General features: G+C 44.7%; 1 protein-coding gene across 1 annotated transcript in view; it reads right to left on the minus strand.

Annotated features, from left to right (window-relative positions):
- Positions 1-23,191, minus strand: part of LOC119463819 (transmembrane protease serine 9) — a 61,254-nt gene that overhangs the window by 8,952 nt on the left and 29,111 nt on the right. Inside the window, exons 7-10 of the mRNA XM_049655399.1 lie at positions 10,098-10,396; positions 8,910-8,943; positions 5,141-5,211; positions 1,932-2,032 (exon numbers count right to left, since the gene is read on the minus strand). Of these exons, the coding sequence (XP_049511356.1) occupies positions 1,932-2,032; positions 5,141-5,211; positions 8,910-8,943; positions 10,098-10,396 (505 nt within the window). The remainder of the gene's footprint in view (positions 1-1,931; positions 2,033-5,140; positions 5,212-8,909; positions 8,944-10,097; positions 10,397-23,191) is intronic.

The raw sequence follows: 23,191 nt of genomic DNA on the forward strand, positions 1-23,191 counted from the left end.
AAAATGACGAAAATTGGTAATCAGAGTGGCGCCCCCTGTTGTGGACTATGGTACCGCTCATGTGACGTCAGCACTCGCTAATCCCCAGAGAGCTGCATTGAGGGCGCTCACGTGCGGTTCAAATTGAGGAGGGGCAGCCGAAGGACTTCCGGCTGCAATTTTCTGCGCTACAAAGCGATGCATTGACACCAGAAAACGATGACAGACATCTAGACAAAAGTTCATTCGCCTAACTCGACTTATTATTTTTCTTTATTGTCTCTTTAAGTTGGTCTTGAAACCTGGGACCTGGCGTCATCGACATTTTCGTGACGTCATGACACAGAGCAACATTTGCTGACACCGTGCGATAATAAAACAAAGTATGACGACCTTGCTCGTAAAAAAAAAATACCGAGAAGAGTGATCGCTTCTAACCACCTGTCTTCAGCACGCGCTCGCGTATAGCAGCGATCGCAGGAAATGAGCAAGTCAATTTATCATGACGTCATGACGCATCCGGTTCCTGTGTACCGAAACTGGTTCGTAGAAGCAAGTGTTATACGGCAAATAATTCATCGCTCTCTTTCGCTTGCCAGTAATTCGGATGGGATTTAGAGGCATTCAAACTCCACAACACAGGAAAAGAAAAATTAAAGCTGACTTTTGCGACCAGGCAGAATCACAACACAATTTTCTGCGAAGCTGTTTATCTCGAGCAGGCGCAATGAAAGTTTCAGTTGCCGGTAATTAATTCACATGCTTGAAAACGTTGCCAGTATATGACCGCTCATTTTGAAACCTTTCCCGCACATAATGCCTTCCAGCACTTGGTAAGGAATCTTTACAGAGGCAGTTTCCCATCCCCACACAACTTCCATCCCCTAAACATTCGCCACAGTGCCTCCTACTCCCTCCCCCTTCTCAGCCCCACACTTCGGTATTGGCTAAATTTGATCACGGTTGCGTTCATAGTTATTCCAGGGCACGGGCATCATAAAATCAGCTTTGTTCGTACGACATTACATTTGTGAAGCTCCTTTTGGCTTGCATACGTAATTCATTGCAAAGACAGTTTTTGGTACGCCCACTTCAAACTCTGCCTACACATTTTCCATAACGCGCCGTATACCTTGTTTAGCCCACCGAGGACACCGGAGAAACTAACTACGAAAGTGATATGATCACCACTTGGTCACATGGGTTTTGGTCACATGGGTTAACGCCGAATTTTTCGCTTCATTAGCCATTTAATGATTTTGCATTTATAAAGAATACCTCCCTCAGCAGTTGTAGTGACGGTTTTCCACAGCTTTGCTGGACATCCACTTCCGCACATCCACTTCCGCAGGACCGAGATGGCGAAGCGATATTTTTTTAATCTTCGTCGTCAGCTAGTAAGTGCGTACGCTCACTTTTAATTTATAAGTAAATTGTTGCCTTACGACGCTGTTAACGCGCCAAGCGCCACAAAACGCGCTTGCTTATGCGAGGGAAATTCGTGAGTGTGTTTTACTGCGCCTTTTAGGCATGAGTCCGTGGTGTAATGATTAGATCATCGGGCTTGTGTGCCGGGGTCACCGGGTTCAAAACCAATCATTATATATATATATATATATATATATATATATATATATATATATAGCACGGCATTTTGACTTCATGCGTACCTTCGCCGTCGACTGTGCATAGTTTATCTCCAACGCGCAGGAAGAGGCTAAGAAAGCGTCGGCTCAAAAAAAAAAAAAAAAAAAAAAAGAACAGTCGGTACTGTCAAGTCATCCCTACTTTGAGGGGGAAAAATGCACGTAAGATTAATGATGATTCTCGCAATGTTACAAAATTACGCGTTTAAAGGGAAACTTTACATTGGGAACTCCTATCTGAAGAAAAGGTCTGTGGTGAATTTGCTTTGGGCAATGTGATCGTTGTAGCGTACATGGTATCCTTACCTGACGACGCAATGACCGGCAGTCAGGATGTGCCACCGGGTGATGATGGCGCCTCCGCAGGTTGCTGGAGACGATCCATTGAGGTAAACCAGAAGCCGCACCTGTGGAATGTCTTTATTATCTATTAATATTATTATATTAAAGTTATTAGGTTATACGCGAAAACACACTATTTGCGATTTTCATACACTCTTTGTGATGCTCCGTTGCCTAGTGTAGACGAAACGAAGGAAGGATGTTGGTGTGTACTTCGACAAAAGGATATGCTTCTCTTCGCATGTTAGATAGCGAAAGAACGTGCCCTTCACGCTCCTGGCATTGTTTGTCGAATATCGCACGAATGAACTCCCCTGCTGCTTTTCTGAAATTGTATTCTACTTTGTGCCTTCCGCTGCTGAAGGATAATTACGCAGTTTGGGGGCAGAACGTGCAAATGTTATTCTGACCTTATCGAACGCGTCCAGAATAAACTTACATCTATTTTGAAGCACCGCTTTTGCCATTCTGGCGACCTTAGTCCACCCCTTTCAGATGTGCTTCAACTTGCACCTCCAAAATCAAGACGCCTTAAAGGGCCATTTTGTTACTTTATAAGGCGGCGCATGGAATATTATACATTGCCCAAAGCTTCTTGATAATGTACAATTTTCTGGGCCGCACAATGTATTCCAGGCAGCATTCCGCATCTTCTGCGTGGCCCTGTTGCACCAGTCACTGTCCTATGGCTCGATTTCATAAAACATGTAAGACCTGTATTGATACATTTCAGACTTCATTCCCTGTGTTCTGCACACGTGCACATTATGACGCTGCATGATTAACTTACTTTCCCGCCCTCCTTCTCAGCTTCTTTTGCCCAGTTTGTTTCTATATATACCTCAAATTGTTTTGTTAAGCACATTTGATATTTCTGTACATTGTGCCTTGCACATCACTTTTTATGTGCTACAGAACAAAGGCTCCTCAGCTGCTCCTTGGCGCTATATAAACGCTTGATTGCTAGCTTTATTGACTTATTGTTATTAAAAATATAACAGGACTCATAAATATTCTACGTTGACAACTATAGCAATAACGTTATTTTATTTTCTAAGAACGTGTAATATAACGTATTTGCAAACGGTGATATCTATGTAAATATCCTGTCCTTGATTTTCATTGCAGCTAGGCGGCATTGAGCGTTAATCGCATTGACATGTAAGCGTCCTTTGGAAGCTTGTAAGCTCAAGCCTGCGAAAGTACATTCCTAGGCACAGGGCACTGTTTTCATTCTTCTTGTGTCACAATACTGTGGCACATTAGCTGTTACTTGTGATACCTTATTTTCGCCGCTTTCGGTTGTCGTGTGATTATTCCATAATGTCGTGTGGAACATAAACGTTATTTCTCATCCACCGTATACAAACTCATTTTCATCCTGACATTTGGTATTTCTTCGTAAGGACTGAACGCGAAGGAAACATTGTCCACGTTAATAAGAGTGCACCGGATATGGAGGCGTCATTGTTGTTGCTGGACACCTACATTAAACTTGATTATTATTACAGTCTACATCCGCTACTTCGACTCTTGCGCGACCGCTACATTTGGTCGAATAATCCGAAGGATCGAACTAACAAACGGCATCAAAATGAACTAATTCAAATCTTTATTGCCTGAAGTAATCTGTCATCGGTCTGTGGGCCACATACTTCAACAATGTCGTTGGCGCTGAGAAAATTGGCAAGAGAAACAACGCCCATGGCACCAGCGCAAGTAGTCGTCATCACTGCATAACAGGTTGCTGTTGCCAGTGTCGACGCTCAGGGAAGCTGTAGCACCGTTTGCTGAATTTCTCCATGCTTTTGGTTATATGCGGAAAACACACCATGTGTTAATTTCTCGTACATTCTTTGTGATGCTACAGTACTAGTGTCGATGAAAGATCTTGGTGCGCATTTCGACGAAACGCTATGCTTCTCCTGACACGTTAGATATATCGAGAAAAAAACGCGCCCTTCGTGCTCTTGGCATTGTTTGCCGAATATCACATGAATTCAACTCCCCTGCTGCCTTTCTGAAATTGTATTCTACTGTGTGCCTTCCACTACTAGAATATGCCTGTGTAGTTTGGGGTGGAACTTGGCTATCTAATTCTGTCCACATTGAACGTGTCCGGAATAAATGTATGTCTATTTTCCAGCACCACTTGGCGCCGTTTTGGCGACCCTGATCCAGCCCTCTCAGATGTACCCCGACTTGTAACTCTAAAATCAAGAGGTATTAAATCAGACCCTTTGTTCCTTTACTAGGTGGTTCACGACTTTATACATTCCCCAAGGCTTTTTGATCATGTAGGATTTTCCGTGCCGCAAGAGTATACCGGGTAGCATTTTGCGTTTTAACAGCGGAGCTGTTTAAGCCGGCCGTTATTCCGTTAGTCGTCCACAAAAATGTGGGCCGATCCTGACGGTAGTGCAGATAGGGTCTACGCGCTATGGCACATGCCCCTGTGAACTAGCGAAGCTGAGCCTGGCTAAGTCTAGCTAAGCATGGTTGGGACTACCTAAGCTTTGTCAGTCATCGATATCCAATCAATGGCTGATCGATAATTGATCAATAAGCAACCGATTCTGGAAAATGCTGGGGATGACTTGGTAGTGATTCGCCTAGCCCAACTATGTGTGCAAATACTTTGTGATGGTCAATCGATAGCCAGTCAATAGGTAATCGTTAATCGATCAATAATAAATAAATTCCGGAAAATGCTGGGGATGATTTGGTAGTGCTTAGCCTAGCCCAAAAGCCAGGACTAGCTAGGTGCCCATCAGCTCCGCTGTCTCTTTAGCATTGCGCCTCCAGTGCAAGCTACGCTAGTTTTTTTAGCACACCCTTTTGCGTTTTTAGCGTAGTCAGTCCTATGACACTACTTCAAAATACATGTGATAAGTATTCTGTCTGCATTGATACATTTGAGAGTTCATTCTCTGTGTTCTGTACATGTGTTGATAATCATGTAGCGTGTTTAACTCCCTCTTACGCACGTCTCCTGATTTTCTTTCCCCATTTGTTTCTCTCCCTCAAATTGTTTTTCTTACCACATTTGTGTTCTCTGTACATGGTATCTTGTGTAGTATTATTTATACGCCAGTAAGAATACTCTGTAGCTGTTTCTGGGTGCTTTAATAAACATTCGATTGACTGATTGATTGATTGGTTATTATACTCACCATCCAGGGGAACATCCCCTGACTGGCGCGCATCCCGTTGATCACCCTGGTCTCGAAGAACACACCGCATTCTATAAAGCCCGCAGTGCGAACTGGTCTTCGTCAAGAGGTCTACAGCACTTTGAGAGAGAGAGGCACTACAAAACAAGTGTCAAGTTCAATAATGTCGGGACGGCACTTTTGAGTTCATTAATAGGAGATGGGCCGCTTTTATCGATAGTTAATTCGCTTGGTGAGCTAGAGAACGTGACGTCAGCGTGCAACACTTCTTACACCGTGTTGTTTTGCTGCTTACGTATGTGTAATTGTGTGATGCTTTAATTAACAGGTACTTCAGGAGTGCCATAACTTTTATTTGAGGGTACCTGATGTTTAAGAGTTTTTGGCGCCTTTCATGCTGGCCTTCTTTTCGCAAAGAGCTACATTGCTTAATAAAAATGAAGGAAACAAGATGGCACTGAACGAATTGTAAGGTTTAAGGGGGCCACGAAGACCGCGCACTTAAAGTTATTCATCAGTAATATTACTATGATGGGCGCAGAACAATTTTGTAATTAGGGCAGAATTTGGCGCAGTGTCAGGGCATTCAGCATCCTTAATGTTGCTGCCTTCCCTACAACCACCAAGTAAATGTTGTACTCGTATGCCTTCCCGAATTCAATTCGTTCAATACAGGTAGGCATACAGTTTATGCACGGTGCTTACACACCATTTATTAAGTCTACATGAATTCAACCAAGTTATTAAGGTAGACATAATAAATAATTGTGGGGACGAGGGTGACGTATAACGCTAAGTATACCATGCTAGTTGCTCGTATCGTCGCATAATGAAGTAGTATCACCTAGAGGAGGTATATTTCTTGTTTTTATTGAATAACTATAACATTGCATGAGTCATAACCTACAAGTTGACGAACTAACGTAATCAGTGCCATGGCTAAAGCGCGTGAAATTGTGTTGACCGTTTTTCTCGCTAAAAGCAATATTATTTTTTCCCAGTGAACAAACGCAAGAACTGAGCTAACTACACGCTCAGTACCGCGGCTTGTAGTGCGTTGTATTACTACTTACTAGTATCAGACTATGGCTTGAAGTACTAGAGCAAATTTACCTGCTTTTACGTGATATAACTGCTGCCGCTTACATTACCTTTGGAACTGAGTTATCCGAGTTGTAAACTTCGTGCTTTTATCAATGCGAAATCATTATATGCCCCATTACGCGAGAATCGGGCGTTGTAGTCGGCGGCGTGATCGATTAATGGTACCAAAAATGGCCGACGGCAAAGTGTAAAAACACGTCAAAAAACACTAGGATTGACGTCAAACTTCTCAAGCAGGTCCCTGTAAACAAAGTAAATTAATGCATTTGAAAATTATGTCCCAGAAATTTCGGTCTGGGTGGGAATCAAGCCCGGCCTCCGGGGTGTGAGACGAGCACTCTTCTCCGACGCCACGGCGGCTCCACGGTTCTGGCTGACTAAACGCGTGGCCTAGTGCGTGCGTCGTTGGGCACGTGACGGCGCAGCCAATGGGCAAAAGGTGGCGCCATGTCATGAGTGTATAAAATGAGTGTATAAAATGAAAAGCATCATTAATGTCCAATTGAACGCCGCTGAGTGGCCCTACGAGTTATGAACTCCTCGCGGGCAAGCGAGCGAGTTGAGACGCTTGGCGCGTTTTCATTTGGCCTCACCTAGGCGCAGTTAAAATGCAGGTGATAGCTTTGGAGGACAAGGAACGCGAAGAAAAAAAAACACCGCATATCCACGGGGTGAATGATGATGAGTGGGCGAAGCTCCGGAGGGAATAATCGGTAAACCGCGAATCTTCCGTGTAATTCGCCCAGTCTCGCCGCACTAAATCGAACGATTGACTTCCACCAATGACACGCACCATATGTGACGTCATTCCTATTTTATAACAGCGCCCTTCATTATAATTGCACCATCTCCCGATTAAGGGGACGCTAGCACAAACGCGTTAGAAACGTGCAGTACTCTCTAGTATAAGGGGGAGAGGCCACAGCGTCTTACGTAGCCGTTTACACATGCCGGAACGTGCACCGCGTTTGCCGACGCCATCACATGACTGCTGAGAGAGTATAACCCCCGTATTCATAAACGCTCCTCGACTTGAACTTGACTTGCCACCGCCTTCAACGCGTTTCGAACGCGCTGCCCAAGGCGGTGGCAAGTCAAGTTCAAGTCGAGGAGCATTTATGAATACGGGGGTAAGGCGGAGAACATTTCACCAAAGGTACTACAACGCTTTCGCATTTCCAGACGCGAGCAGCCTCAAGTGTCTTTGGAGAATTTTTTTCTTGAAATCCACCAATTTTTTTGGCAAGAGGAGGAGAAAGTGCACAAAAAAAAAAAAGAGAAAGAAATACAGGTGGTCCCGCCGCCTTGAAAATACCGCACCTGATCACCATCACGTGACCAGTTTTGATGGCGTCTGTTCGATATACAGTGCCCTAAAAATAAATAAATAAATAAATAAATAAATTAATAAATAAAGAAAGAAAGGAAGAAACATTTTTGCCTACGGTGATGATGATAGATAAACTTTTATGTCTTTGGAATGTGGGCTCGTGCAGGCATAGCGAGTGCAAGAGCATAAACTTACGACCGACTGTGATATCCATCACGATTCGAACATGCGGACATCCAACATTAGAGCGGGCGCAGGGAGCGTGGCTAAAAGAACACCGCGCTTCACGGCCGAACGCTTTGCGCGAGCAACCTCGTCCGGCAAGTTTAGTTAACGTGTGATCCCGAGATCGCGAATCAGAGTGGTTCCCTTGGGCACTGCTTTTCAACCACTGAGAACACGTCGGGAGATGAAAGGGCTATAGAACGCTGTAAAGGCGGCATGGCGGGCTGGACCTCGATGGCTTTTGCTATTTTGTTGTTGCCGTTGATGGTGTTTCGTCGCCTCGAAAAAAAAAAAAAACGAACCGAAAGAAAAACGCGGAGTTAAATGTTCCGTCGCGGCTTCTTTACGAGAACGCGGTGTGAATCACTAGTGGAATCATATGTGGGCGCTTTATGTGGGGTGAAAGGCAAAGTAGTGGAAGTCCATGTATGGACTGAGCGGTAAATCTCTGTTTTCCGTTGACGTGATCGTGGAAATGTGCGCTCTGATGCCCTATACACGCGTGCTCTTTTACGATAGAGAAGGCGCGCGTTCCTCTTCCGCGAGATGTCTTACAGCTTTCACTGCTACCCTCTTCTTTAGACGTGAACGCTTTACCCTTATATTTGCCGAGCCTTTTCCGCCTTTGAGAGACTGGAGGGGGGGGGGGGGGGACATAGACTTTCCTTACAGATCTCCCAGCGCAGACCCTTGAGTGCAAAAGCTTCTGGACCGTCCGTACAAACAAGATCTAAGGAAATAAAACCGAAAAAGAGAAATGAAGGAAAATGAATGAAAACAAGGAATTTCCGGTGGTTTCAGCTATGGCAGCTCAAGAATACAACGCGGGACCAAATTTAATAAGAGATGCCTTCGCTAATATCTTGAAATTGCGATCGGCTGGAATCTACTCTTGCAAATACTTCTGTAACGTAAGAATGTTTCTTGTGAACACGCGTTCTAAACTTTTGTTTATGACCTCATGACGATGTATATAATATGATGTTATCAAACAAACATTTTCTCCTGCCACTGGAGCAGAAAGTGAACAGGAAATGTTGTTCTAAATGCGTAGGTGGAATTAAATCTTAACGCTTGCATGGAACAAGAAAGAAGTGTCGCTCAACTCACGTTTTTCGCTTTGAAAATCTGCCGCAGTAAGAGTCTGCAATACAAAAAAGGAAATGGTTAGGCACTATATTGAACCCAATAAAAAGAAGTCATATGAACCATCGTTCACATTGGGCATTGGAGGTTACACAACAATTCTGGAAAGGTTTTTTTAAAGGAAGAAAATACTATGCGTTGTAGTTTTTGCATGTTTCGCTGGTACCTCCAGCTGCCTGCCACGGTATTTTAAATCCCGAATATTGTGCAGGAAACGCCGCCATTGTTTTAATGCAGAAAATCTCAGATCCCCTAATTCTTCCCTCTCAATGCACACTATAGAGTGCGTTGAAATGGGTACTGCATTTTTTGTACATGTTTAATAATTTATTTGAATCAGTGTTATGGTATTGTTGTATTGTAATACCGTGAATATGTTTTGCATAAACCAGATGCAGCTGCGTGAGTCTTGATTACTGCACAAGTTCCTGCACTTTCTGCAGGAGGCACCCACGTGTCTACAGGTACAGATCGCATATTTACCTCTTACAAAAGAAGCCGATGAGGTTAAATTGCATTGCACGCTTTTCAAAAGCTTAGTTTCCCCGGCCTGATGTTTCGGAATCGTTTCCGTTCTGTAGGTGACCCATCATAAAATGATTTGTGAGACGATCCGGTCCAAGCGCATTCTGGCAATATTGGCAGAAGGAACGCATATCGATGGTATCGCGTATCGCCTGTTCCGTGCCGACAGTTCGTCGATTCCTTTTGCAAGTTTGCGACCAGTCAAGGTTATGGTCCCTTTGGGAGTCAATATTTGGCAGCAAATGCTGCATACGAGCATATACGCGTGTTCTCCAGATCGAGACGCAGTTTCTCGCAACCAGCTAGTCCGAACGTATTTGGCAATACAAGCACATTAAACCGATCACCGTTTTGCGTCACACCCAATTCTGTACAAACAGTCTAGAAACCGCGCGAGCTTCTTTCGAGAAGCCGTCGACCGCCGACTGATAAGCAGGCATTATTATCACGCGGGGCAGGACGCGTTACAATGTATCGCTCCAGATTCAACAAATGTGGCACGCGCGTACTTTTTTTTTTTGATCGAAAAGCCCCGGGAATCAATCCGATAACGCTTCCAGACGATATTCTTCCAACGAGGACAAATATAAGCGTGCATACAAAAGAAGGAGCCTTCTATGTACTCACGGACACGCTCAGCAATATGACGGCCAAGGCGGCGCAGGATCGAATGCCTTCGAGCACCACGTGCGTAGTATCGGCAATTCTTCCCGCCATTGACGTCACCGCAGGTGGCTTGGTGCGTTGACCTGTCATGTCGTGTCCCTTGGTGACTTCGTTTGGCGTTTCCTTTGTGCCGGGAGACAGTCGGGAGCTGCGTGAGAAAGGAACGACTTCATGTCGCCTTCTCGTCGGCCACTTCCGACCCTGCGCCGCTTTTTTTTTTTCTGGGGCTCGAGGCTGACTTTCTTTCTCGAGTCCCGTGGCTTTCACGTGTAAACGATGACGGGTGAAGGCAGCTAACGAGGCAATACAGTGGCCTTTCCCCCAGTAGAACGCTGATTAGTATAAAAGGCGGGGTGCCTTTTATACTAATCAGCGTTCCCGGGCGCATATGCAGTTACCCTATATGACTCCGGCAGGGAGCTCCCTGCGGGAGCCATATACAGTAACTCTGGGCGAATAATACGCCGCGCGCCCTCTTTTTTCTCGAACAACTCTTGTTTAGTGAGTGCCGCAGCTGTTGCGTGGGCTTATAAATACGTCCGGCAAAGAGGGTTAGTGGACAGCTAATCCGTGTTACGCTATAGCAACGCCCCGGCGTTGGCTATAGCTTCTAGGTCAGGCCTCATTCTGCCGCGACTTCTGTCGCGTTCGCGGTGCGTATCCGAATATGTTAGCCAAAGCATGGAGGAAACGCATGTTGAAACTACCGAAGCCCTCAGCATTAGCGCGCAAAGTTTTGACGGGTAGTGAGTGCGAGGAAGTCGTTTTAACGTTCTTGCCCTTTCAACTTGCCAACGCGTCCGGGTAACGTTCTGGCCGCCTTGGCTCAGGTAATGTGGCGCCATGTTTCTCAGCAGGAGATCGTGGGTTCGATTTACGGCCGCGGCGGCTTACGTACCAGTGGCGGCCGAATGCAAAAAAAAAAAGGGGGCCGCCCATGTATCATGCTCTCGGCGAACGCTAAAGAACTAAAGTGATCGAATTATTGCGAATACTTCCACTGTCGCGTCATTCAAAGCTGGAGTTAGAGCTCGAGACACACAATCACAGCTTAGAGACTTTACGAAATTATGGACAATAAGTTTCCCAGTCCACTTATGAAACTGGTTCCCGCAGAAGGACTGCATGCATTTATTAAACAAAGGCACGAAGCTGAACCCCACTGTCTTTGCGTTTGTCTGGTCCGCGCTTTTAGTTTAGCAATGCAACTTACGAACATGACCAAGTATCGACCGTGTAGTGCATTTACATAAACATATTGCACGAGATTAAAGTTGGGACCTGCGCGGTGCATAAACAATGCCCGAGATAACGCGTTGCGTAGGATGACAATAAACATAATTGTACGCATCTTAATTTGGTTGTTGTGGAGTGCCGTGAAGACACGGACGAAGTGGCGTGCGTACCGGAGGAGAAGTGGGTATAAGCCAGTGACAGAGGGCAAACAAACAAACCAAAACAAACAAACGAACGAATGATCAACCAAACAAACAATCATGCAAACAAAGAAACCAACGAACGAACGAACGAACGAACGAACGAACAAACAAACAAACAAACAAACAAGAGAATGAGGAACGCCAATTAAATGAAGGAACGGCTTCATCCGCCTCCATTGAGTTCTTTAAATTTTGGCGCAGTGAACGAAGGTTCAAACTAGTACGCGTTGAGAAGACTCGCTGAGCGGGAAGATGGACCTACCAGAGAGCTACCGCACAAGTGACAAGAGCGACGCTGACTCGGGCGGGTCTTTTACATCGACCCGCCCGAGTCAGCGTGGGCTTGCCTTGCGTCACCAGCAAGGCAAGCCCACCCGAGTGTCCCTTAACAGGGAGAGATATGGCTGAATTTCGTATTTTTGTGCACCATGGCCAGACCTACTGTGAGACACCGTCAAATGAGTCACCTTCAGGGCAGAATACTGTACCTATTATGATTAACTTACTGCAGAGTCGAAGCAGGCTGAGCAGCAGTCACAGCTCTTGAATATCTTGATCCAGGCGGCATTACACAGAGCCTTTCCAAAAAGTATGCCTTAAAGCTTGAAAATTTTGATGGCATGTCGACGGCTGCAAGCTACGTGGATTGTCTTTTATGAATGCTGCTGCCGACAAAAATTGATGGGATTGATGGGATGATAACAAGATAAAAAACCTGATGCCATTTTGTCGGGAATCTCGAAAAAGTGGTTCGACGTGAGGCTACCTTAGTGAGACGTGGAGTCAATGCAAACAGAGCTTCCTGAAATCGTTTCAAGTGAACCAGTTAGAATGGTGGAAGCAATGCCATTTTGTTTATACACAAAGTCGGAAGCCTTCAAGAATACTTTTATAAAAAGCGAAGGCTACTCCTGCTCGCTAACGCAAGCCTTCCTGACACATCAGTTGTACTCCTGATTGTGCTAGGCTTGAACAAAGAGTATCAGAAATAGCTCCTAGCCAAATCTCCCAAGACCGCCGAGGACCTCTTGCACGCCCTGAACAACGTTATTGTACACTATTTTGCGCATGCCGACCGACATTTACCTACGTGGAAAAAAACTGAGAATGTCGGCCAAGTGGGCACTTACAGCTCAGTAACCCAAAAGCAGATGAAGGCAAGAGCGAAAAAGAGCTCACTTGGCAGTGAAAGATATGTAAAACGGAAGGACAATGCATCTGTGTCGTACAACGACAGAACCATTGTATATTTATTGAATACTAAAATTCTTCATGGTGAAATGAAAATTAAAAGTAGAGGTACGCATGTGTTGGTGGACACAGGAGCGTCTCTGAGTCTCATAAATGGGGCCCTGGAAGACAAAGAGGAAATTTGACGAGATAAAGCAGTAGGTGCGAAGTTACAACGGCAGAAGAAGACTCCTGCATTTCTGGACAACAGTGAATGTAAGATACCATAATCGTGCAATCGAGGTTAAGGCGCTGGTGATGAATGATGCAAAATTTTCTTTCCAACTGTCAAAGCCGGTCATGAGGCGCCTGAAGTGAAACGTATCTTGAAAATATGAATTAAATATCGACTAAATGTTAGAAAAAACATTCTTGACCCAAGAAACGTAGGTTAGGACGGTGAGAAACGTAGAAGAGTTACTGACCTCATCTGCGTTGGAGCGTACCCTTCTGTGACGTCCTTCCTGGAAGTTCCATTCAAGCTGCGAGACACAAATGTAGTCCGCAAGATGCCCTGTCCACTATCTCCCGAGAAGAAATTAAGTACGGCTCAAAAACGAACTGGAACAAATGCTAGATGCTAAAATCATCAGGCACTCGACCCGATTGCATCACCTATAACAATTGTGCCCAAGGAGGACGGTACTTTAAAGTTGTGCACAGGCTACCGGTTGATAAACTGACAGACTCGTTTCCACTTCATATGCCCCGGATCAATGACATAACCAATGAAACAGGAGGATGTGAGTGTATTTCGCGAATCGATCTCTGCAATGGTTATTGACAAGTTCCTCTCCAAGAAGAATACAAGAAGTTTACAGCTTTCGTCACACTATTTGAAGTGTACGAATACAACAGGCTCCCATTTGGCTGCAAGAACTCGGGAGCCCGGTTTAAAAAATGATTAACAATGTTCTATCTGCTTTTACTATTAAATTTTGAAACATGTACGTGGATGATATTATTGTGTAATTTAAAACAGATGACCAGCACGTAAATCATTTATCATAGGTTTTGGAAGCACTGAGTAAAGAAAGCTACGTTGAAGGTAAATGTCAGAAAAAGAAAATTCGTCAAGCGATCTGTTGTACTTCCGGGCATAGTGGGACGGCCACACGGAAAGTACCAACATTAAGTCTGTCGAGAGGATAAAGACATTGCATAGGCCAAGTGATTTGCATTCCATGCGAGTTTTTTTTAGGCCTGTCCGGACACTTTAGAGCCTTTATACCACACTACGCCGCCATGAGGAAGTGCTTGACACTTCCAACACAAATACATGCACCGTTTGCTTGAGGTGCACATTGCGAACAAACATCTCAAGAACTTACCAAAATCGTATCGTCAGATCCAGTTTTGATACTCCCGAACTTCGAAAGGCCTTTAGAGCTCTGCACGGACGCATCACTTTACAGAACTGGGGCTGTCCTCTACTAACGGGATGACTCACAGCCATAAGGGTGCCAATTCAAATCTGTGGGTTATTACTCATACACATTTATGAAAGCGCAAGAAAACTACGCAATTACGTAAAAGGAAGCGCTTGCGGTGGTAATGACTGTCAAGTATTTCCGAACATACCTTGAAGGTCAACAGTTCAAACGGCTTAAGGACAACAAAGCAGTTACCTAACTTCTCAATCTGTTGCTTCCCAGAGGTAGAATTGTGAGGTGGATCAACGAATTGCAGCAATTCACATTTGAAGTGACCCACAGACCAGGGGACAAGCTGCCAGAAGCTGATGCATTATCAGGGCTGCATATTTCATCAGCAGCAGATACGGAAAAACTGTGCGCCATCGACACCTGTGAGGGCATAGAGGAAAATTAACCACAGGGTGAGAAGTTTTACTTGCTAGAGGCACGCTGGCCAAGAATCTTGCCGTATCAGGCGAGCCTGACGGACCCTCAAAAACTTTCTGAAATTTAAACCAGTGTTTTACCTGTGAAAGTATGAAAGGACATGTGCATTAATAGGTACGCACTTGCCACCTCTGTCAAATGACGAAAGCTTAGTACAAACCTATAGGAAACGAAATGGCCATTTCCACGTATTCGAGCATACTCTTTGAAGTGTCCACCTCCAATTTCCTGAAGACGAAAAGAAGGGGAAAGGGTTGCAGAAGACCCAGTGTTTCCTTGTCACCTTTGACGAATGGACAAGAAAGGGAGCGGCTAAATGTGTAAACGAGGATTCTAACTGTGTTATTTTCCTAATGGAATGAGTTATCTTTAAAGCAACTAAATTATTGGTCTCCGATGACGGACCTGCTTTTCATAAGAAAAGACTTCTAACAATGGGCAGAACAGAGAGGCATGACTCTGTTCGATTTTCGACGCCGTACCACCCGGGAGGCAAAGCACTTGCAGAAATGTTAACTGCCGACTTCAACAGGTACTTAAAATTATGCCCTACCTTCCCTGGTGGGTGGAAATGTGCCTTGGAAGCTGCAGTGACTAACCAGAATAACATCAACACGGAGCGGTTGGGCTGCCATCCATACTTTTCTGCAATTGAAACAAGTTCTTGGCTGCTTCATCATCATCATCATCAGCCTATATTTATGTCCACTGCAGGACGAAGGCCTCTCCCTGCGATCTCCAATTACCCCTGTCTTGCGCTAGCGTATTCCAACTTGCGCCTGCGAATTTCCTAACTTCATCATCCCACCTGGTTTTGCGCCGTCCTAGACTGCGCTTCCCTTCTCTTGGTATCCATTCAGTAACCTTAATGGTCCACCGGTTATCCATCCTACGCATTACATGGCCTGCCCAGCTCCATTTCTTCCGTCTAATGTCAACTAGAATATCGGCTATCCCCGTTTGTTCTCCGATCCACACCGCTCTCTTCCTGTCTCTTTACGTTACGCCTAAGGTTTTTCGTTCCATCGCTCTTTGAGCGGTCCTTAAATTGTTCTCGAGATTCTTTGTTAACCTCCAAGTTTCTGCCCCATATGTTAGCACCGGTAGAATGCAATGATTGTACACTTTTCTTTTCAACGACAGTGGTAAGCTCCCAGTCAGGATCTGGCAATGGCTGCCGTATGCACTCCAACCCAATTTAATTCTTCTGTAAATTTCTTTCTCATGATCAGGGTCCCCTGTGAGTAATTGAGCTAGATAAACGTACTCCTTTAAAGACTCTAGAGGCTGACTGGCGATCCTGAATTCTTGTTCTCTTGCCAGGCTATTGAACATTTTCTTTGTCTTTTGCATATTCATCTTCAACCCAATTCTCACACTTTCTCGATTAATTAAGGTCCTCAATTATTTGTTGTAATTCGTCTCCATTGTTGCTGAATAGGATAATGTCATCTGCAAACCGAAGGTTGCTGAGATATTCGCCGTTGATCCTCACTCCTAAGCCTTCCCAGTCTAAGAGCTTGAATACTTCTTCTAGGCATGCAGTGAATAGCATTGGAGAGATTGTGTCTCCTTCCCTGACCTTTTTCTTAATAGGTAACTTTCTACCTTTCTTGTGGAGAACCAAGGTAGCTGTGGAATCCTTGTAGATATTTGCTAAGATATTCACGTATGCCTCTTGTACTCCTTGATTACGCAATGCCTCTATGACTGCTGGTATCTCTACTGAATCAAATGCCTTTTCATAATCTATGAAAGCCATATAGAGAGATTGATTGTACTCCGCAGATTTCTCGATTACCTGATTGATGACATGGATATTATCCATCGTAGAGTATCCCTTCCTGAAGCCAGCCTGTTCTCTTGGTTGGCTGAAGTCAAGTGGTGCCCTGATTCTATTGGAAATTATCTTGGTGAATATTTTATAAAATACTGAAAGCGAGCTAATGGGTCTATAATTGTTCAGTTCTTTAACATCTCCCTTCTAATGGAGGAGTATAATGTTGGCATTCTTCCAGCTTTCTGGTACACTTGAAGTCGTGAGGCATTCCGTATAAAGGGCCGCAAGCTTTTCAAGCATGATATCTCCACCATCTTTATTTAAATCGACTGCTATTTCGTCTTCTCCAGCAGTTTTCCCCCTGGTCATGTCTTTCAAGGCCCTTCTAACTTCATCTCCAGTTATAGAAGGATACGCTGCATCCTGTTCATCACTATTTAGAATGAAAGTAGCTTAGCTGCTTAGCTTAAATCCTGCATTACGGCGTTCCTAGAAATCCCCTTTGAAGTTTCGGTACGCTGAACGCCAAGATTCGATCTTTTGACTTGTCTTTGCCGGTTGTCGCCACGTCTTTTTTTTTTTCCGCACTTGAACTCTTCACGCTTACAAATCTTTGCCGTTATCCCTTAAGAGATTGGCTATTGGTATTGCACAGTGAAATGTACGAAAACCCATACTCACCTGGCCAATGTTAGCCTGCGACTTTGTCGACAAAGTGCTTTGAAGCGAGCTCCTTCTCTCGCCTGCTTTGCAGAATAGACGCTCCGTATGGAGGATCCGGGAGGCTATACCTACCAGGCTCGCTTCCTCCACATCACGCTCGTTACCAGACACAGCGTGAGATGTGAGGCGGAGAAGGAGGAATAACAGGATCGTGGAAAGAGCGCACTAATTAAGCTAGCAGCAGTTACCGCGCCCTGCTCTCGTCGAGTCCAATTAAAGTCAAGAGTCACCGCTTTTAAAGGCGACTACGAAAACTGCACGCGAGAAATTTCGGCGCGAGTTCCTCGAGCCGATTTGCTTCCTCTTTGTGTGTGCGCTGATTACACTTTCGTCACTCAGCAGTTGTCGTCTAGCCACATTAATTGCTAAGTAATGCACAAAGTTATATAGCGAGGTCTCCGCTTGCTGTTAACGCTACGTGCCAGGTTAATCATTCAAGCGCTCTTGCCTCTTTCTTGCCCTGTATGGCTCTCGCGCGACCTCTAGTGGCGTAAACCGCTGTGGGCTTTGCCTCCTGCTCTCTCTTTTTTTTTTTTTTTTTTGCTGTGACAAATTGAACGGTTAAATGTGATCCGAGGCTCCTCGTCAAGACATACGTTGCTGCCTTCCTCTCTCGCCTCTTGGTTCCGGACTGATCGCATTAATTAGGCCTAGCGCGACGCCCGTTATGGACCTAATTTACGTCTGCGTCCTGTGAATGGTGTTTTGGGAGACCCGTCAAGTCTCTGCAGCTCCGAAATTGTTGCGCCCTGGTTTGGCCTTTCTTTTGGCTCGGAGTTCGTGGCTTCTCGACATATGTAGGCGTTTTTTCCTCGGTGTAACGTTAATCGCGGAAGGAATGAGGCATGTTGTTCTCAAGATTGCGTTACAAGGTGCGAGAGAAGAGAAAAATCTTTTTGCTTCTGTGGCATCGCAAGGCTAGAATTGCAAGGCTGGAATGAGATCTTGGGCACGTGCTTTTGTAGCGTGTGTTCTTGTTGTCGGATCGTTACGTGCTTGCCGTGGAGGCCTGCGAGTTTCGTACGCCGACCGCGGGGAGATCCACGACAGAGGCTTTATCACTCATTTCCGAAGGGCACCAGGCGGGGCTTGTGTTCGTGACTACATACGCGTTGGCCGGCTGGTGCCTGTGCAATTGTGGATTCGTGGCGTCACGACCGTGGCATGCCATCTCGTCACGGTCCGCTAATAGAAGCTGCCAGAAAGGGGATGTAGAAGCAAAACGAGAGAAATACGATACGAGAGCTTTGCGAGCGCAGTCGCCATCCAATTTCATAATCCGTGACAAGTCATTAAAATGTTACCATGTAACAGGACACGAAGAAATATGAAGTAGGAGAAGGACAACAAAGAGCGTCACACGCAACTAAAAACAAGGACTCAGCACATTTGCCCTGTGTACTGGGTTTAGTGTTCCGGTAGACCAGGATTGGGTCTGATTGGCTAGATTGGGCGAGACGCTGCTGATGCGAGCTTGTTGGTTAAACTTCTACGTTTTATTATGCCATAGTTGCCAACAGAATATTCATTTTGGCTAAGTGCCGATTATAGACACTACACTACCCTCCTTGGGGAAAGGAATGAATGTGCACAGAATGTGAATAAGAAAACTATAAACAGAAAAGAGTTCACTGTTTAAAAGTCGTGAATGTCTCCTACCAACGAACAGTCACAAAGTCAGGTCGTGAAATCAGAAAGATGACGTGGAGGCTTTCTGTTTCTCTTTAGGTAGCGCTGTGTTGGAGAACTCTGGTGCAATACAGGTGGTGCAGGGCCTCGCTGGCACGGAGGTAGGTGGATGATATACGATGTCATCATAGTCAAGAGATGTTCTGGCTCGTGCTTGTTTAAGGCCAGAGGCATCTTTGAAAAAACCCGAGTGGCGCATTGTTAGTCTATTTTCTCCCGATGGCTTGATTTCCGATCCATGAACGCTGATAATAGTATAAGGGTCTGGATCATAGTACGGAGTGAACATGTCGCTGTGTGTCTTGATTACACAAGACTCGTTGACCGACACAGAAGCTATGTGGTTGAGTGCGCCTTCATGCATCAGCATGTTGTTTGTTGTATGCCTTTTTCTTGATCACAGTTGTTTCCAACTTCGTTAAGTCTTCCGTTTCCGAAGTAGCTTCAGCGTAGCAAAGCTGAAGGTTTCTCATCGGTTTGCCAAAGAGGATTTTAGCGGTGATCTTTCTGTTAGGTGTTTTGAAGACATGTACGATAACAGGAAAGTGTCGAGCTCTACTTTCCAATCTGTGTTCTCAAGCTGACTTGTGTGAACATGTTCTCATGAACCTTTCAGCTTCGCCATTAGCTTGAGGCCACAAAGGTGTTATCCGATGGTGCCAAAATCTCAACTCTTTCGAGAATGCAGCAAAATCTTTGCCTTGGAACGCTGGTACGTCGTCACTATTCACCTGTGCAGGGATTCTGAACTGGCAAAACACTTGTCGCAGGGAGAGAAGCACATTGTTCACACTTGTGGAGTGTATGGCTTGTACCACTGGGTATCGTGAGAAATAATCTATCACCACCATAGCGTCGTTTCCATTTGGAAAGGGACCACAAAAGTCGACCAACACTTCTTCCCAGAGACCATTGGGTGGTTCCGTTATGGCAAGTGGTTCTTGCTTCGCTTGGGGAACAGCTGCTTGACATGGTCGACAGCATTTAATCCAAGTGTGCACGAGCTTGTCCATGCCTGGAAACCACACCTTTTCTCTCAACATTTGTTTTGTTTTGACGATCCCTTGATGGGCTTTGTGGCCGAGCAGCCCTACTTGTTTCTGCAGAGGTGAAACAAGTAGGGCTGCTCAGGTGAAAGAACTAGGCGTGTAACATTCAGGTGAAAGAACTAGGCGTGTTCCTCGCAGGGCGATGCCCTCAGGCTTTGTTGTTAGTTCTGTCTTTATAGATGCAAATGGCTTCAGTTCAGCTGAGACCTTGTTGTTGAGTATGGGGCGCTGAGTAGCACTGATAAGTAAGTGTAGCTGCTGGTCTGTTTTGTTGCGTCAGCACCTTCTTGAACCCAGAAGGCCATTGTGATGCTGTGGCGATGAATAAAGTGATCATACTGATTGGGTACCTTGTCGATGCGGGCACACATTTTCATCTCAGGAACTGGATGGCTGGATCGGAAGGGCTTCTACTTCCTGCGGTGTGTTGTACATAAAACTTGTACTATTGAATGCGTAGCGCAAGGCGCTCAATGCGGGCGGATGTTGATGATCATTGGTTTATCAGTATGCTCACTAAAGGCTTGTGTTCAATCAACAAAAGGTAGTAGATTCCACAGAGGTAAAGGCGGAAGTGTTCAATGACCCATACAATAGTGAGCATCTCACCTATTCGGGTGTAGTGGCTTTCAGCTTGTATAAGCGCTCTATTTGCATAAGCTGTCACTACAATGCGTTCCCTGCCACGCTGTGTGAGGACAACACCCAGTCTATGTGAACTTGCATCTACCACCAGTTCTGTCGGTTTGGATTGGTTATGTTAAGCAAGGTTGGAGGCATCAGACATGGCTTGCTTTAGGCTCGCTAGAGCGTTCTGCTGCTGTTCTGTCCACACCCATGCAACACTGAATGTCAATTCACATAAAGGCTGTGTGAGGGCGGCAACATTTCTGAGAAATCTGCCTAAATAGTCGATTATTCCTAGCAGGCTCTTCACTTCTTGTGGTGAGTCCAGGGTTTTACTTTGTAGGAAGGCTGCTATCTTTTTGGGATCAGGACGAACACCATCAGGTGAAAAAATAAGTCAAAAGAAGTTCAGTTCACGTTGATGAAAGTGACACTTCTTTTAATTGAGTATCAATCCAGCTTCTTGGAGCCGTTGCAGAACGGCTTTCAAGGAGGTGTCGTGCTCCCGTTTTGTTTGTCAAAAGAGAAGAATGTCATCACTAACATTCAGGACATTGGGGATACCATTTAGCACTCTCCAACAACCACTTAGGACTAAATGACACGCAGCAATATACGTGAACGAGCATTTGTGCCCTGCTTTAAAGAAACTTTTTAGCATGGCCATGGCTAGGAAGTGAGACGAAAGGTTAAAGTCACTGTAGTCGCACAATGACAAGATTTTTGCTAGATAGTCTGACGATACACCAAGCGTTCGGATTTTGCACGAATGCAACTTCCCACATATTTTTGTAGGTTAACCGGCATAAACAGTAGTATGGAATGCACAACGCCTTGTATTGAGTTTGCTTCGCTTAGTGACGTTTGCATCCTAAATCCTTCAGAAACACCCGTTTTGCACTTCAATGCTCGCTTGGTTAAAAACGAAGCTGATGGTATCTATTCGTTCTTGTGTGATTTCGCTTTAACCTTTATCATAAAATAGTGTCTGAGACTTGGTGCTTCAATGACTGTGAAATGCGAGATATTGATGGGTGCAACTGTTTTGTTTTAAATCGCCAAAATAGACGTGGCGAAGGTGCTGCTATTTACGCAGGAGCATTCCGTCAGTGCGAAATATTAGATGATTATTTAGATTATTATTACATGCAAAAGCGTCACTAATGATGTTAACATGTACACAAAAATGGGAATAAACTTGAACTTGAACTTGATTTTATGCGGCAATTCTGAACTGCGAGATCCAGACGTTAAAAACTGATAAAGAAGTTATGTCTGCTGTGTATCGCCCGCCTAAAGAAAACTTTGAGCTGTTTTCGAACTTCTTCGATAAGCTTTTGGAATATGCTTCGGTATACAAATGTAATTTTACATGTGCCGGAGATTTCAGCATGAATGTAATAGAAGATAAAGACCTATTAGAAGACACATGACTTAACGACAAGGCATTATTCGCAAGACTTTACTAGCATAATTACGATGCCAATAAGGGTTACGCCCACAACCTCATACGCTCTGGATTTGGCTATCACGAACGTCAACACCGATATCTCAAGTGCGTGCACTCTATCAGTCGACATCAGTGACCACTGTCCTGCTTTTATGACCTATTCTGCTAGAAACAAAATTTGATGTGAAAATTTGTGATGCGCTTGAATTATTTTAGCGTGACATTGCTGCGCATAACTGGACCTCGATAACGAAAAAAAAAGAAAGTAATGAGGCATACGCTGAATTTATTGAGCCTATATATTGTGTTCAGTTTCTTTGAAAACTTTCAAGCGAACCAGAATAATCCGGCAAATGTGGGTCACCAAAGAACACGTAAAAACCATTACAGGTACTAAAGAAACGCTTTACCATACATTTTTAGTCTCTCGAACACAGGAAGATTTCCAAGAATTTATTGCCCTAAGAACCAAGATAAATGCTTCGCTTCGGCAAAGCTGGCGTATTACAACTCTGTATTCTCTGACATAACATCTGGAAGGTGATAAACGGCATTCTTGGCCATCAGGGGAAAAACGTGCTACCCGAAGCGAAAACCGCCGGTGACCGTGAGCTGAAGGCGCAGAACTTGCGGGCCATTCCAACTCACTCTTTGTAAACGTTGCTGCACTAAATAAATGTGGTTGAATAGATTTACGCTATCTAAAAATATTTGTACTAACACCATATTATTAAACCTACTGATGAACAGTAAGTTTAGATAGTATTTATGTGCCTAAGCAACAGCAAAGCCATTGATATTAACAATTTACAGGTTAAGCCAGTGAAATACATTTTAGATTAAACATCGCCAATTGTAGCTTAGATATTAAACTTAGCAATCGAATCGCCAACGTTTCCTCCGGCTATGAAACAGGCCAGGGTCTCCGTTTAGACATCTGGGGACAAAAGCACAATAAATACCGGCAGGATACAACTGTTCTCCCCGTATTTTTGAAAGGTTTTGAAAAGCTTTTGTGTTCTCGCCTATCGTGTTCCCCCCCCCCCCCCCCCCCCCCAAATACAATGTTTTTACTGAGGGTCATTTCGAATTTAGAAAAGGCTTCTTCACAGAAACAGCATTACTGACGCTAAAAGAATATATATTGTAGAACGTGGACGGCGGCCTCTGTAATTTAGGTGTATTCATACACTTTAGCGAGGCTTT

This window comes from Dermacentor silvarum, chromosome 9 (assembly GCF_013339745.2).
Source record: "Dermacentor silvarum isolate Dsil-2018 chromosome 9, BIME_Dsil_1.4, whole genome shotgun sequence".
Taxonomy (NCBI): domain Eukaryota; kingdom Metazoa; phylum Arthropoda; class Arachnida; order Ixodida; family Ixodidae; genus Dermacentor; species Dermacentor silvarum.